General features: G+C 44.1%; 1 protein-coding gene across 3 annotated transcripts in view; it reads right to left on the reverse strand.

Moving 5' to 3' along the window:
• Positions 1-14,352, reverse strand: part of LOC126236167 (activating signal cointegrator 1 complex subunit 2) — a 174,710-nt gene that overhangs the window by 13,909 nt on the left and 146,449 nt on the right. For all 3 annotated transcript variants that reach the window (XM_049945262.1, XM_049945261.1, XM_049945263.1), the window contains exon 13: positions 7,210-7,398. In XM_049945262.1, coding sequence (XP_049801219.1) covers positions 7,210-7,398 — 189 coding nt within the window. The remainder of the gene's footprint in view (positions 1-7,209; positions 7,399-14,352) is intronic.

A 14,352-nucleotide genomic window follows, 5' to 3' on the forward strand; every position in this document is an offset into this window, starting at 1 on the left:
CTACTTCCTAGCCTTTCACGCAGCTCATTGTTCATACTTCACTCAAACAAGATGTTTCAGAAACGTCTTTCTTAATCTTACACGAACATTTGAAGATGATGATCAGTTGTAATGTACATTTATTCATAGGTTTGTTGTCTTTTGTCCACAAAAGATGATATTATTACAGATCTTTTCCTTATTCCTGTAACCCAAATTCAAGCTACTCATATCAAACTGCCCCTCTTTCCCTTTCCATGCCTCATCTTTCATATTTTTTCTCTTCCTGCTCCGTATCCAGTCACTCTTTCGAAAACAAGAAGCATCCGATTATCAGGGTTCAAATTGTCTGGTTTGCAGGTTAACCACATGTACTGTTGTGACTTTTGAAAAAATAAAAAAAGAAACATGAAGTATTCTGTAATAATTAGAATTAAGATTTTAGTTTTTTGGTTGTTAAGGTGTTGATGACAAAAACATCCAAGAGTAGTTAAACTTTGATGCCTATGAACTGGTCTTTGAGCAGATAAGTGACATGGATATAGTGAATATAGTGCAGTCAGTAAAGGAAGAGAGGAAAGATGAAGTGATCAAGAAATCTGTTATCACACACACTGTTGCACTAAAATATGTTGATATGTTATTAGAATATCATTTGATTATGTTGCTGTCATGACTCTCTGGAAAATGAGAACTGCTGCAGGGAAGGGAGGGGAAAGTAGAACAAGTTCTGAAAGTGAAAAGAAAGCAAGTAATATGAAATACAGCATGTTTTAAGTGTCATTTTGTAAGTAAGTTGTCAGTTTCTGGCGATAATGTGTATGTAATGCACTAGGATTTCAAATGCAACATTTAACATGTTTTTAAAATACAGTTAAATGCAGTTTCTGGTAAAAAGGTATGTGTTTTGCATTATTCATGCAGTTTTGGGTCAACATTAGCCCAGATAATTAGTAGCTCGCACTCCCATATAGTCCAATTTCTCCCACTTCCTGTCTTTAATGGCTGCATCGTCTTTCTAAATTTTAAATTACCAAGATACTCTTCCTTATTAGGTATACACTTATATATCTTTGTCAAACTGCTCCAATAAATTCTGAGACAGACTTAATGAAAGATAAAAAACATTATCAATTATTTTAACTCTTCAGGCTTTCCCAGCGAGATCTTGACATGTGGAATAATCGGGTCGACTGACGGATGTTTGTGTCGCTCTGGCACAATATTTCGGCCACGCAACTCGTTGCCTTCTTCAGGTGCTACCTGAGACTGCCGTATTGGAGGATCTTGTGCAGTATTTATGCCCAGAGAGTGCTGGGTGCTCTCTTTGCCATCCGCGCCCGCCTGACGCTGCTTGTAATGTGTTGTCTCTTCCCCGGTGCTCCCTCGGACGTTCGTGCCCGACTTGGTTGCCATCTGTGACAGCTCTCTGAGGCCCGTCCTTTGTCGGGCACTCCGTTCGCGGTCCACGCCCGCCTGGTGCTGTTCCTGAGGTGTTGGTACTTCCCTGGTGCTCCGACAGTCGTCCGTGCTCGGCTCGTCCATCATCTGCGGTCGTGGCAGCTGTCAAAGGCCCATCCTGCGTCGGGAGATGCATTCGCGGTCCACGCCCGCCTGGCGCTGCTCCTGTGGTGTTACTACTTCTTGAGGAGTTTCTTGGTTCCTTTCATTGGGCCCTAATAAGCTCCAGAGCCGGACTCTACACTTAGCTGAGCTGGTAACCACTGTCTCGGTTTATTAGGTTGTCTCGATGGCCTCCTTTATGACACTGTGCCAAAATCTCAGCGTCTGCGTCACAATTTTGGTGTTGCTGTAGTCCACTGAGTGACCGAGCTCCAGACAGTGCTCCGCTATGGCAGATTTGGTTGCCTGTCCGAGTCTGGTGTGCCTCGGGTGTTCTTTGCACCTGACGCCTCAGCGACACAAACATCCGGCAGTAGACCCGATTATTCCACATGTCAAGATCTTGCCCGGAAAGCCTGAAGACTTACATCACAAGCCTGTATGATGAGGAGATGTACCTTAATATCAAGAAGCTGGATAAGCTTTGACAGAGGAAGGGGAGGATGTTGAGTTCAATCAGTTTGCTTCTGGGATGCCGAAAGGGGGATGTAGTTCCTGTATTCGCCAGGTTCAAGCATCATGTTAACACCAGAAAGGCCAACAGAAACAAACACTGAGCCAGCCTCGCGCTGGTAAGAGAAAGAGTGTGTGTGACATGCGCCACCGCCTAGATGTCACGTCCAGGGATTTGCTGTTTCTCCACCTTTCCATAGCAGCTACCCTGACCCGAGAAGACTGGGACCAGGTTGATGGTGCCTCCTGGTCCTTGGCTGAATTCACCATGAGGAAATCAACAGCATGTCAACAGGCCAAGTTTGAGCGCCTTAACAAGAAGGTACAACAGGATGGGGACACACGGACAGTGGTCAACCTGAGCGACAAGCAGCTCGATGAAGCCTCAACTTTTCACTGACTCCCAGAAGCGTACCTGTTGCAGCCTTCATCAGTTCAGTTGAGTAAGTCGTCAACACGCTATCTTCCAAAGTGTCTGAAGAGATCCGCAGGGAGACCTGCAGGGCACTCACCAGGACAAAGTCCCCCAAATCCAACATCTCGAGCGAGGAGAGGGCGGTACTCAGGCAGCTACGGGAGGATGACAGCGTTGTTGTTGTTCTGCCAGCTGATAAGGGTAACTCCATGGTCATCTTAAACAAGTTGGAGTATGATAGGAAGGTGCAACAACTTCTGGAAGACACTGCTAACAAGCCACTAGATGGCGACCCCACTGACAAGGTGGACAAGAAGACCCGGAAGTTGCTGAAGGAGACAGGTCTACCTGAACAGGTCATCAAGAAGCTTCATCCCAAAGCACCTGTATCACCCAGACTCTATGGACTCCACAAGGTCCACAAGGAGGGGGTCCCTCTTCAACCTACTGTCAGTAACATCGGCGCAGCGACATTCCTCACTGCACAATACCTGAAGAAGATATTGGCACCATATGTGGGCAAATGTGCACACCACATTTAAAACTCTGAGGACTTCCTACAACGGCTAAGGCAGCTACACATCGTTGACTCTGACATCATGGTCAGTTTTGATGTGGTGTTGCTCTTCACACGAGTGCCACTCACCGATCCACTCAATATCATTGGAGAGAAGTTCGATGGTGCCCTGCTCGACCTGTTCAAGCATGTACTGATCTCAACATACTTTCTTTACGTGGGTCAATTCTATGAACAAACGGAAGGAGTGGCAATGGGCAGCCCTTTATCACCAGTGGTAGCCAACCTTTTCATGGAAAGGTACAAAGAGGAGGCACTTGCATCAGCCACTTACCAATCCAAGTGCTTTCTTAGGTATGTAGATGACACTTTTGTCATTTGGTTCCATGGCAGGTAGAAGCTAGATGACTTTTTGGAACATCTAAATTCACACCACTCAAGTATAAAATTTACTATGGAGCTAGAGAAGGATGGAAAGCTCCCATTCTTCGATGTCCTGGTCAAGAGGAAGGCAGATGGCACTCTGGGGCACAGTGTGTATCGTAAGCCAACCCACAATGACTTATACCTTCAAGCCAGTAGCTGCCACCACCCGGCACAGAAGAATGGAGTCTTGAAAACATTAGTTCACAGGGCTCGGGCTGTCGGATATGGAGTCTGGCCACAGAGATAGAACATCTACAGCTGGTGTTCAGCAAAAATGGATACTCCTCCACAGACATCCGAAGGGCACTTTGTGCTATCAGCCAACTACAGGGTACAGAAGAGGAGCCAGAGGAGGCGAAGAAGGTGGCATACCTGCCATATGCCAGACATATTTCTGCAAAGATCAGCAGAATTCTTTCAAAATATGATATAAAGAGTATCTTCTGTCCAAAAATTGGGACAATGCTAGGGAGTGCAAAGGATGACCTGGGGCTACATAAACCAAGGCATTTACAACATCCCGTGGAAAGTCATACATTGGCCAGACAACCAGGACGGTGGATGTCAGGTGCAAAGAACACCAGAGGCCCACCAAACTCAGACAGGCAACCAAATCTGCCATAGTGGAGCACTGTCTGGAGCTCGGTCACTCAATGGACTACAACAACACCAAAATTGTAACACAGACGCCGAGATTTTGAGGCAGTGTCATAAAGGAGGTCACAGACAGCCTAATAAACCTAGACAGCGGATGCCAGCTCAGCTCAGCTTGGAGTCCGGCTCTGGAGCTTATCAGGGCCCAACGAAAGGAACCAAGAAACTCCTCAAGAAGTAGTAACACCGCAGGAGCAGCACCAGGCGGGCGATGACCGCGAACGGACTGCCCGACAGAGGACGGGCCTCAGAGAGCTGCTATAGAAGGAGACGAAGTCGGGCGCGGGCGTCCGAGGGAGCACCAGGCAAGAGACACCACCTTACAAGCAGCACTAGATGGGTGCGGACCGCGAACAGAGTGCCCAACGCGAGATGGACCTCAGACAGCTGCCACAACTGCAGATGGTGGACGACGCGGGCGTGGACTTCCGTGGGAGCACCAGGGAAGTGCCAACACCTCAGGAACAGCACCAGGCGGGCGCGGACCGCGAACGGTACGCCCGACACAGGACGGGTCTGAGAGAGCTGCCACAGATGGCGACCAAGTCGGGTGCGGACGTCCAAGGGAGCACCGGGGAAGAGACAACACATTACAAGCAGCACCAGGTGGGCGTGGACGGCAAACAGAGCATCCAGCGATCTCTGGGCATAAATACTGCACAAGATCCTCCAATACGACAGTCTCAGGTAGCACCTGAAGAAGGCAACTAGTTATGTGGCCGAAATATTGTGCCAGAGCGACACAAACATCCCGCACAGTAGACCCAATTATTCCACATGTCATTATCAATTATTGTTTCTTGTTTGGATTTGGGAAGAGTCCCGATTTCAAACTCGCATTACTCTTACAACTACCCTCATGCTTCTTCAAAGGTCACCTGGTGCCCCAGGCTCTAAAGGACTCACTAATGAACATAGGTTAATGTCTAATTCTCACATTCAGTGGGTCAGTCTGCTCGTACCTGTACACAAACCTAGTGGCACCTTAAGACTTTGTGGTGACTTCAAAATGATGCAAAACAGAAGCACAAAATCATCCTCTACTGATAACAGATGGGACTCTTGCAACATTGTTAATAATTGGTTACTTTTGTAACCTTTTTGGCCGCCATCATATTCCAGTGTTTTATGGGCCAATTACCAAATGGTATTCCAAACTATGCCACTTACCTTGGTGATTTCATGTTTTGCACAAGTGTTCTTTCGAGTAACCGTCCTTGGCATATTTTGGGTTCAAACCTGCAGCAAATGGACTTGCACCAATGAAGAATTATGTCACAGTCATTACACATAAGAAAATGATGTCTAACACTGCACCTGATGCTCACTGTGGTCTTTTAGCTACTTACAGGGCCACTGCAAGTGAAGAACAACTCTGCAGACTGACTTGATGATCGTCCATCACTGCACTCTCCTGGACATACTACAACCACTATCGGAGCATATCATCTGAGACCTCTTGTATTTGAGTGGTCATGGTGGTATGTGCCCATGAGTTTCAACAGCACACAACTTGTAACTGGTTTCTCCATTTCTGGTGGACCCTATGTTCCTGTGGCAACTCGTGCAACTTCTATGGTACCTCGTCTGGCCCTAGCCTTCTGCAGCGATGCCAATGGATACTAATATGCTGTCTTTCCCAGTGGTGGCTCTTCCAGGGCTTGTACCACCTATACAGGGTGTTACAAAAAGGTACGGCCAAACTTTCAGGAAACATCCCTCACACACAAATAAAGAAAAGATGTTATGTGGACATGTGTCCGGAAACGCTTAACTTCCATGTTAGAGCTCATTTTAGTTTCATCAGTATGTACTGTACTTCCTCGATTCACCGCCACGTTATCATGATTTCATACGGGATACTCTACCTGTGCTGCTAGAACATGTGCCTTTACAAATACGACACAACACATGGTGCACAATGGAGCTCCTGCATATTTCAGTCGAAGTGTTTGTACGCTTCTCAACAACAGATTCGGTGACCGATGGATTGGTAGAGGCGGACCAATTCCATGGCCTCCACACTCTCCTGACCTGAACCCTCTTGACTTTCATTTATGGGGGCATTTGAAAGCTCTTGTCTATGCAACCCCGGTACCAAATGTAGAGACTCTTCGTGCTCGTATTGTGGACGGCTGTGATACAATATGCCATTCTCCATGGCTGCATCAGCGCATCAGGGATTCCACGTGACAGAGGGTGGATGCATGTATCCTCACTAACAGAGGACATTTTGAACATTTCCTGTAACAAAGTGTTTGAAGTCATGCTGGTACGTTCTGTTGCTGTGAGTTTCCATTCCATGATCAATATGATTTGAAGAGAAGTAATAAAATGAGCTCTAACATGGAAAGTAAGCGTTTCCGGACACATGTCCACATAACATATTTTCTTTCTTTGTGTGTGAGGAATGTTTCCTGAAAGTTTGGCCGTACCTTTTTGTAACACCCTGTATTGTTCTCCCTCACAGCTGCTGCTGGGAGGGAGGGAGATGTAATGGTGTCACTCAATGCAATTATGGAAATCATGTAGCTCGGACAACATTACAGTCGGCTGCTGTGGCACCACTACCCAGAGACAATTAGTCATGATGAGTGCCCTATGACAAGACCATGCCAGAATCCCACATGTAAGCAGGTCCTGGGTTGGGCTAAGTCAAGTGTGATGCAATCTGTGGAATGTGTGGTGAGTGTGCAGTAGGTTTGGCTCAGGTGCTAATAACATGGACTTTATCACAGGCAGAACTTTGATACAGCAAGGACTGGATTTTGCTTAGGAATATGGACTTAAGTTGGCTTGCACTGTTTCTGAGAAGCATCCTGTGTGTATCTCTTGTAAATAAACCAGGGCAAGGTCCTGCTACCCGAGGTGCTGCTTGCCTTTAAAAAACATTTACTATGATAGCTTTGTAAAAATAAGACATTATTAGATAGTTAAATCTGTATTCTGGGTAAGGTAGGGCAACAATAGGGAACGTGGTGATACGGCAAATAAAATGAGCTAACTAAATCCTACATGACATCATTCAATGTAGATTTTAGAGTGATCTTAGCAAACTACTACAGTTCTGTTACTGAACATGAATCCTCAAGGTATTGCTTGTTTTTGCAGACAAAAGACAGCGCGGCACTTCTACACATACCTCTCATCATCCCCAACTTCAGGTACCGAGATTTCACGATCATCACAGGTGTCATCATATTCGTCATCATAATAATTAAACTGACTCTCATCTTCTTCCACAAGTCCCAGTTTTGCATATGTGCTCTGGTACTGCTTTATAAGTGTTTTATCATCAAGCAACTCTTTCACATCTTTGTACTTTGGCTTCCTAAAAGAAAAAAGAACTAAATGTAATTCAGTACATGTAACAGAAAATGCTAAATTGAATAGGTTTTTAGATAGAGAACAACAATTTAAAAATCTGTCTAAAAGGAATAAAATATCAGAATTGAGAAATAGCTGTGTTTGAACCTATATATCAGGCCTGTCCTTGTGAGAGCACCCACACCAAGTCAACACTCCAGCTCCTCCACCACTGTGCCATTTGAAGAAAGTGTTTGACGGACAGGTTTAAATTCTGGAGGCAGGCACGTAACAGTGAAAGATGTCTGTCCAATGTAAGGGGCCTACTTCTTGGAGGTTAACACTGCAGTTCACTTTCAACTGTACAAAAGGATTTATTTTCTGTTTCTTACCTTAGCTGCCAATAAATTTATCTTTAAAATAATTAAATTACACCATGATACTATGATGAGCAGAACTATAAATTTAATTTGTTAGACAAAACACTAACCTTGAGGCATGCTGTGCATAACATCATACATGTTTGTATTCTACACTGTTTTATATCTGGAACAGCAGTTTGTGGTACACAGCCAAAAACATGGAACAACAATGACATCATTACAGATGGAGTACAAGCCCAGATCAATGAAGGAAATTGGCCATGCCCTTTCAAAGGAACCACCCCGGCACATGCCTTAAGCAATTTACGGCAATTACAGCAAACCTAAATCAGGAAGTCCGGATGTGGCTTTAAACCATTTTCCTCTAAAATGTGAGTCCATGAGTCCCTTGGTCAGAGAGGGGAGAGGGGAGGGAGTGGGGGGGGAGGGGTGGAGGGGAGAGAGAGAGAGAGAGAGAGAGAGAGAGAGAGAGAGAGAGAGAGAGAGACTTTTTTTTTAAGTTAAGCTGAACCAAACACTACAACAGCTTTAACAAATCTTCTATGCAGTTCAGAATACTACTTGTGATGTAATATACAAAGGCAACATAAGCAATCTATTAAGGATGATGAAGACATTTGCCTTCTTTTCCATTTCTGGCAATGTTACAATCTTGGCAAAACACAAATGCATCATACTGTCTTTGTAGCTGATGTTGCAGTGGCATAGCAGTGTGTGTTTTTCTAGCACGTAAGAGTATGATTGTACATTCAGCACTCTGCATGGCCTTCAAAGATTCATAAATGTACAGAAACTCCTAGTTCACACCAAACGGTGTCACTTTCCACTTTTGGAAACAAATGCACAGACAATTTATTATATAGTACAGAATGTAATGTCATGTCACAACTCATTTTGTGAGTAAAGTGATGGGAATGTGATAAAGTGGGGAAATATATTTGTCAGGCCGACACAACATCAAAAGTTTAAGTTAACATGATCTATGTAAAGTATACGATACTGGATAGTCCAGTTTGATGTGAAAAAAATCTACTCACAAGAAGCAGCAGCAGGGGAACAAACAGACATGAAATGATTTAACTTTTACAAACTTTCAGGACCAATCACTCTTTCTTCTGGCAGAAGAGTCGAAGGGGAAAGCAGAGGGGTGAAGGAAAAGAACTGGAAAGGTTTAGGGAAAGAGGTACAGTTGACAGAAGTAACCCAGAAACCCGGGTCAGGGGAGACTTACCGGACAAGATTTGAAAACCTGAGAGCTTAAAGGTTGAAGACAAGGTAATAAGCAAGACATAGATTACTACTAAAACATTGTGTATGAGTTAATAAGAGTGAAGAGGTTCAAATGGCTCTGAACACTGTGGGACTTAACATCTGAGGTCATCAGTCCCCTAAAACTTAGAACTACTTAAACCTAACTAACCTAAGGACATAACACACAGCCATGCCTGAGGCAGGATTCGAACCTGCAACTGTAGAAGAGTGAAGAGCTAAGTGCATTGTATGTAACAGTGGTGGAAGGGGAGATATTATCAATAATTGCTTTTTTTGGAAAGTTCAATTTGGAACATATATACTACAAGGAATAAAGGTAACTATTCATCATATTGTTGAGGCACTGGGTGGTCAACAGGCACATTAACAAGACACAGAGGCAGGGATGAAGTGTAGGTGATGGAGGAAAGGGTGATGGATGACAGAGGGAGATGTTGCAAGGGAATGGGATAGGTATGTGGCACGTAATGAAGTCAAGTAGTACGGTGTGGTGGTGGTGGTGGTGGTGGTGGTGGTGGTGGACAGAGGAAGTGGGAGATTTGTAGAGATGATAGTGGGGATTCAGATTAATGGGGTAAAATGCGGAATCCAAAACTGGGACAAAGGCCAGACAAATTGCAGAATTGAAGTACGTGTTCTAAGAACAATTTACTTAACTCTGAGACACTGGTACTAGGAGTGAGTATCCAAAAAATTGCATGTGTCCTGAACCAACCATTGCATTCCCACATAGAAGTCTTTATAAAAGCTACAGAAGGGTTGATCTGTAACATGACTGCTTTCACAGGTGGCCATGTGTCTTGCAGTGTTCCCCTTTACTATAATGAAACGGAAAGATTGCTAGTCACTATGTACAGGAGACGTTGAGTTGCAGACAAGCACAATGAAAAGACTGCTATACAATTAAGCTTTCGGCCAAATGGCCTTCTTCTGAAAGAGTGGCAGTAGCAACAATGCCTGATCATAACAGCAAACTGGTGTAGTTGCTGTCCACCATCCGACAACAGTGGCTGTGTGTGTGTGTGTGTGTGTGTGTGTGTGTGTGTGTGTGTGTGTGTGTGTGTGCGCACATTTTGTATTACAAGAGGGCCTTTTGGTCGAAAGCTTAAATGTAGATCATTTGGCTTAATTGTACAACAGTCTTTCCTCCGCTGTCCCTGTCTGGGACTCAATATCTCCTCTACATGGTGAGCAGTAACCTATCCTTTTTGTAATACTGTTGTTATTCCATCCTGGACTTCCCCTTTAAATATGTACATACATTCAGATTCAATTTTGTTGTTATCTTGCAATTCTGAACTGTTGCACCCATAAAACAACTTTCTTCATGGACCGTGTCAGCAAAGGTTGACACACATTGTCACCTATGCAGTCCTCCTTGCGCTGAAAGCTTAGAATCTTCCAACAATTTAAACTTCTTATGAAGAAATACAATGTGCTGTTTACTTTAACAAGTATCTGTATTGCATCTCACTGTACAGTATCTTACTGTATTTAAACATTTAGTAACAGGAAAACATCACTCAGACATACAGTTTGAGACTGTACCAGACTGTTCTTTAGTCTTCGTTTGTTCTGCTGTGATGTCACTCAGCATTGTCACGGCATGTCCATTTACTTGGATGATGCACTGCACTACTCCATATTGGGATGCTGACTCACAGAGATTATAAAAACTCCATACGTGTATTGCAACTTGAGATCATACTGCAATCATTGTCCCACCTTGAAGACATGCTGCATCCATCCATATACACGTCACATGTGAAGAGCTGACAAAAATCCGCAACCAACTTACTATTTGTAACCGCTAAACTATCACATAAGGAGCACAAAAAGGAACACAAATGATACCAGAGAATGAATGCTGAAGGGCAACATTAGAGATAATCTGAGAGGTGTGCACTAATAGGTCAAGCATGAAATAAACAGTTGGGAAAACATATGTAATAAACATGGCAAGTATCAATTTGTGAGACAGTTATAAAAGAATCTGTGGAAATTGAGTTGAGAGTATGAGTGACAAAAATGTAGAAGGAAATTATACTGTTGGCTTTAGGATGGTTCTGTATGATTATTTTGTTGACATCCTCAATCATTGGGCATGAAAACAAAACACTGCCTTGAAGGTGAAGTGGTTCTGCACAATCACATGAAATGACAACAAAGTGAAATACAAAAAAGGTGGGGGGGAGGGGGGTAAATTAGGGGACAAAATCCTCTCCTGGGGACACCACCTTGACGAAGCACTGTCCATGCGGGTGGAGAGGCTTGCGTATCCATGGGAAGCCGAGGGCTATGCCGAATGTAGAGGACCTACTGCCGGAAAGGCCTCAGCCGAAGGATCAGACTAAGAGTGTCCCACAACGTCCCTTCTTCCCTATCCACTCCTAGTCCTACCCTATTCCCTGACCCAACCCAAGGTGTGATACGATCTGTGCTGAGGGGTGCGTTACACATGTGAAGATGTGTCGCAAACAGAGCCTCAGGGATACCGGGCGACCTCCCGGAGTAATTAGCCTTACACTGCGCGGGGTATTTTTGGTGTGGACCTTCTAGATCCCCAAGTCTCATGGGACCAACATGGACACGACTACAGAAAAAGAAACTGAGGGGCAAATTGAGACCTCAGATACCCAAACATCGGGGACTGAACCGATGGAAGGAACTTCCACTACTGAATCAGAGTCTAGATCTGAGCCAGAAGTGGAAACTGTAACCGAGAAGCTAGACCAGATTAAGATCAAAGGCTTGTCTGGGGCCCGAAGGAGGAAGCTACTCAGGAAACAGAGGGAAAAGGAAGGAAAAGAATGGCTTCCTAAAAACAAGTGGAGGGAAGTAAAGGGACTAGAACCCAAGACCCCCCCCCCCCCCCCCAGAATAAACTGTCTCAGGTTGAGGGGGACACGCAGACCCCCACAACGTCAAAGACAGGTAGTAAGCGGATAAGAGAGGAATCAAAGATTCCCTCCTCCCTGGATAAGCGAGTCCAGAAAAAACCGAGCCAAGAAATAGGGAAACAGACCTATAGTACTGCAGCCTCAGTTTTTAGGATGGCAGTTATCCAGGAAGGTTATCCATTGGTGGCCATTGCCTCACAGCAGGAGGAAGTAGTACAGATGGCCCTCTTTGAAAAGATTGGGGGGGGGGGGGGGGGGCGGGGGACCCTGGCCCAGGTCCCAACTTCAGGAGGGTCTATCTAGACCGTGGTGCACTCATTTTTGTCTGTGAGGGGGCGCACACAGTAGAATGGCTCAAGGACAAGGTGCCCATGATATTCCCGTGGGAAGATGCGAAGATGCTGGTCAAGACGGCAGCAGAGCTTCTTAAGACCCCAAATATGTCATTATGGGTACCCAAGATCCTTAAGGAAGTCTCTCCCAAGACTCTGTTAGGGAAAATAGGGGCCCAGAAACCAAAAATCCCAACAGAAGACTGGAGACTGATTAACCAGAAGGTTGCTCCGGAAGGACGAACTCTGGTGGTGGAGGTTGGTTAGAAGTCCCTGAAGGCGATGAGGGTGCAGGGCCTGAAACTGTTTTTAGGTTTCTCACAGGCAGGTCACCGTCAAGGGCATTCTGTTAGCAAAAAGGTGAATGGCCTTTCAGATCATGATGCACAAATTTTAAGTCTAAAAGATTTTTGTGCTGCAACACATGTTAAATATAGTTACCAACTTTTTAGGAAAGCTGATCCAGTTGCTATACAGACTTTTGTAAACCTTATCAAGGAACAAGAGTGGCAAGATGTTTATAGTGCTGATACAGTAGACGATAAATATAATGCTTTCCTCAAGACTTTTCTCGTGCTCTTTGAAAGTTGCTTTCCGTTAGAACGTTCAAAACAGGGTACTAGCACAAACAGGCAGCCTGGGTGGCTGACTAAAGGGATAAGAATATCTTGTAGAACTAAGGGGCAATTATATCAAAACGTTACAAACAGTCACAATCTAAATGCAGCAGCCCATTACAAACAGTATTGTAAGGTGCTTAAAAAAGTTATTAGGAAGGCAAAAAGTATGTGGTATGCAGATAGAATAGCTAAGTCTCAGGATAAAATTAAAACCATATGGTCAGTTGTAAAGGAAGTGGCTGGTCTGCAGAGACAGGTCGAGAATATAGAATCAGTGCGTAGTGGGGATGTCCGTGTTACTGATAAGTCGCATATATGTACAGTACTTAATAATCACTTTCTGAATATAGCAGGTGAACTAAATAGAAACCTAGTCCCAACAAGGAATCATATAGCGCTCTTAGAAAAAAGTGTTCCGAGACTGTTACCTGAAATGCTCCTCCATGATACTGACAAGAGGGAGATTGAGTTAATAATTAAATCACTAAAGACCAAGAACTCTCATGGATATGACGGGGTATCTAGCAGAATACTGAAGTATTGTTCCACGTATGTTAGCTCAGTACTTAGCCATATCTGTAACTTTTCCTTTAGGAGTGGTCGGTTTCCTGACCGATTAAAGTACTCGGTAGTGAAGCCACTTTATAAAAAGGGAGACAGGGATAATGTTGACAACTATAGACCTATTTCTATGCCATCGGTGTTTGCTAAAGTTATCGAGAAGGTTGTATATACAAGGTTACTGCAGCATTTAAATTCACATAATTTGCTGTCAAATGTACAGTTTGGTTTTAGAAATGGCTTAACAACTGAAAATGCTATAGTCTCTTTTCTCTGTGAGGTTTTGGACGGATTAAATAAAAGGTTGCGAACATTAGGTGTTTTCTTTGATTTAACGAAGGCTTTTGACTGTGTTGACCACAAAATACTACTGCAGAAGTTGGAACATTATGGAGTAAGGGGAGTAGCTTACAATTGGTTCGCCTCCTACTTTAAGAACAGAAAGCAGAAGGTAATCCTCCGCAATATTGAGAGTGGTAATGATGTTCAGTCCCAATGGGGCACTGTTAAATGGGGCGTTCCCCAAGGGTCGGTGCTGGGGCCACTGCTGTTTCTTATTTATATAAATGATATGCCTTCTAGTATTACAGGTGATTCAAAAATATTTCTGTTTGCTGATGACACCACCTTGGTAGTGAAGGATCTTGTGTGTAATATTGAAACATTATCAAATAATGTAGTTCATGATATAAGTTCGTGGCTTGTGGAAAATAATTTGATGCTAAATCACAGTAAGACTCAGTTTTTACAGTTTCTAACTCACAATTCAACAAGAACTGACATTTTAATCAGACAGAATGGGCATGTTATAAGCGAGACGGAACAGTTCAAGTTCCTAGGCGTATGGATAGATAGTAAGTTGTTGTGGAAAGCCCATGTTCAGGATCTTGTTCAGAAACTAAATGCCGCTT

This window comes from Schistocerca nitens, chromosome 2, assembly GCF_023898315.1.
Source record: "Schistocerca nitens isolate TAMUIC-IGC-003100 chromosome 2, iqSchNite1.1, whole genome shotgun sequence".
Taxonomy (NCBI): domain Eukaryota; kingdom Metazoa; phylum Arthropoda; class Insecta; order Orthoptera; family Acrididae; genus Schistocerca; species Schistocerca nitens.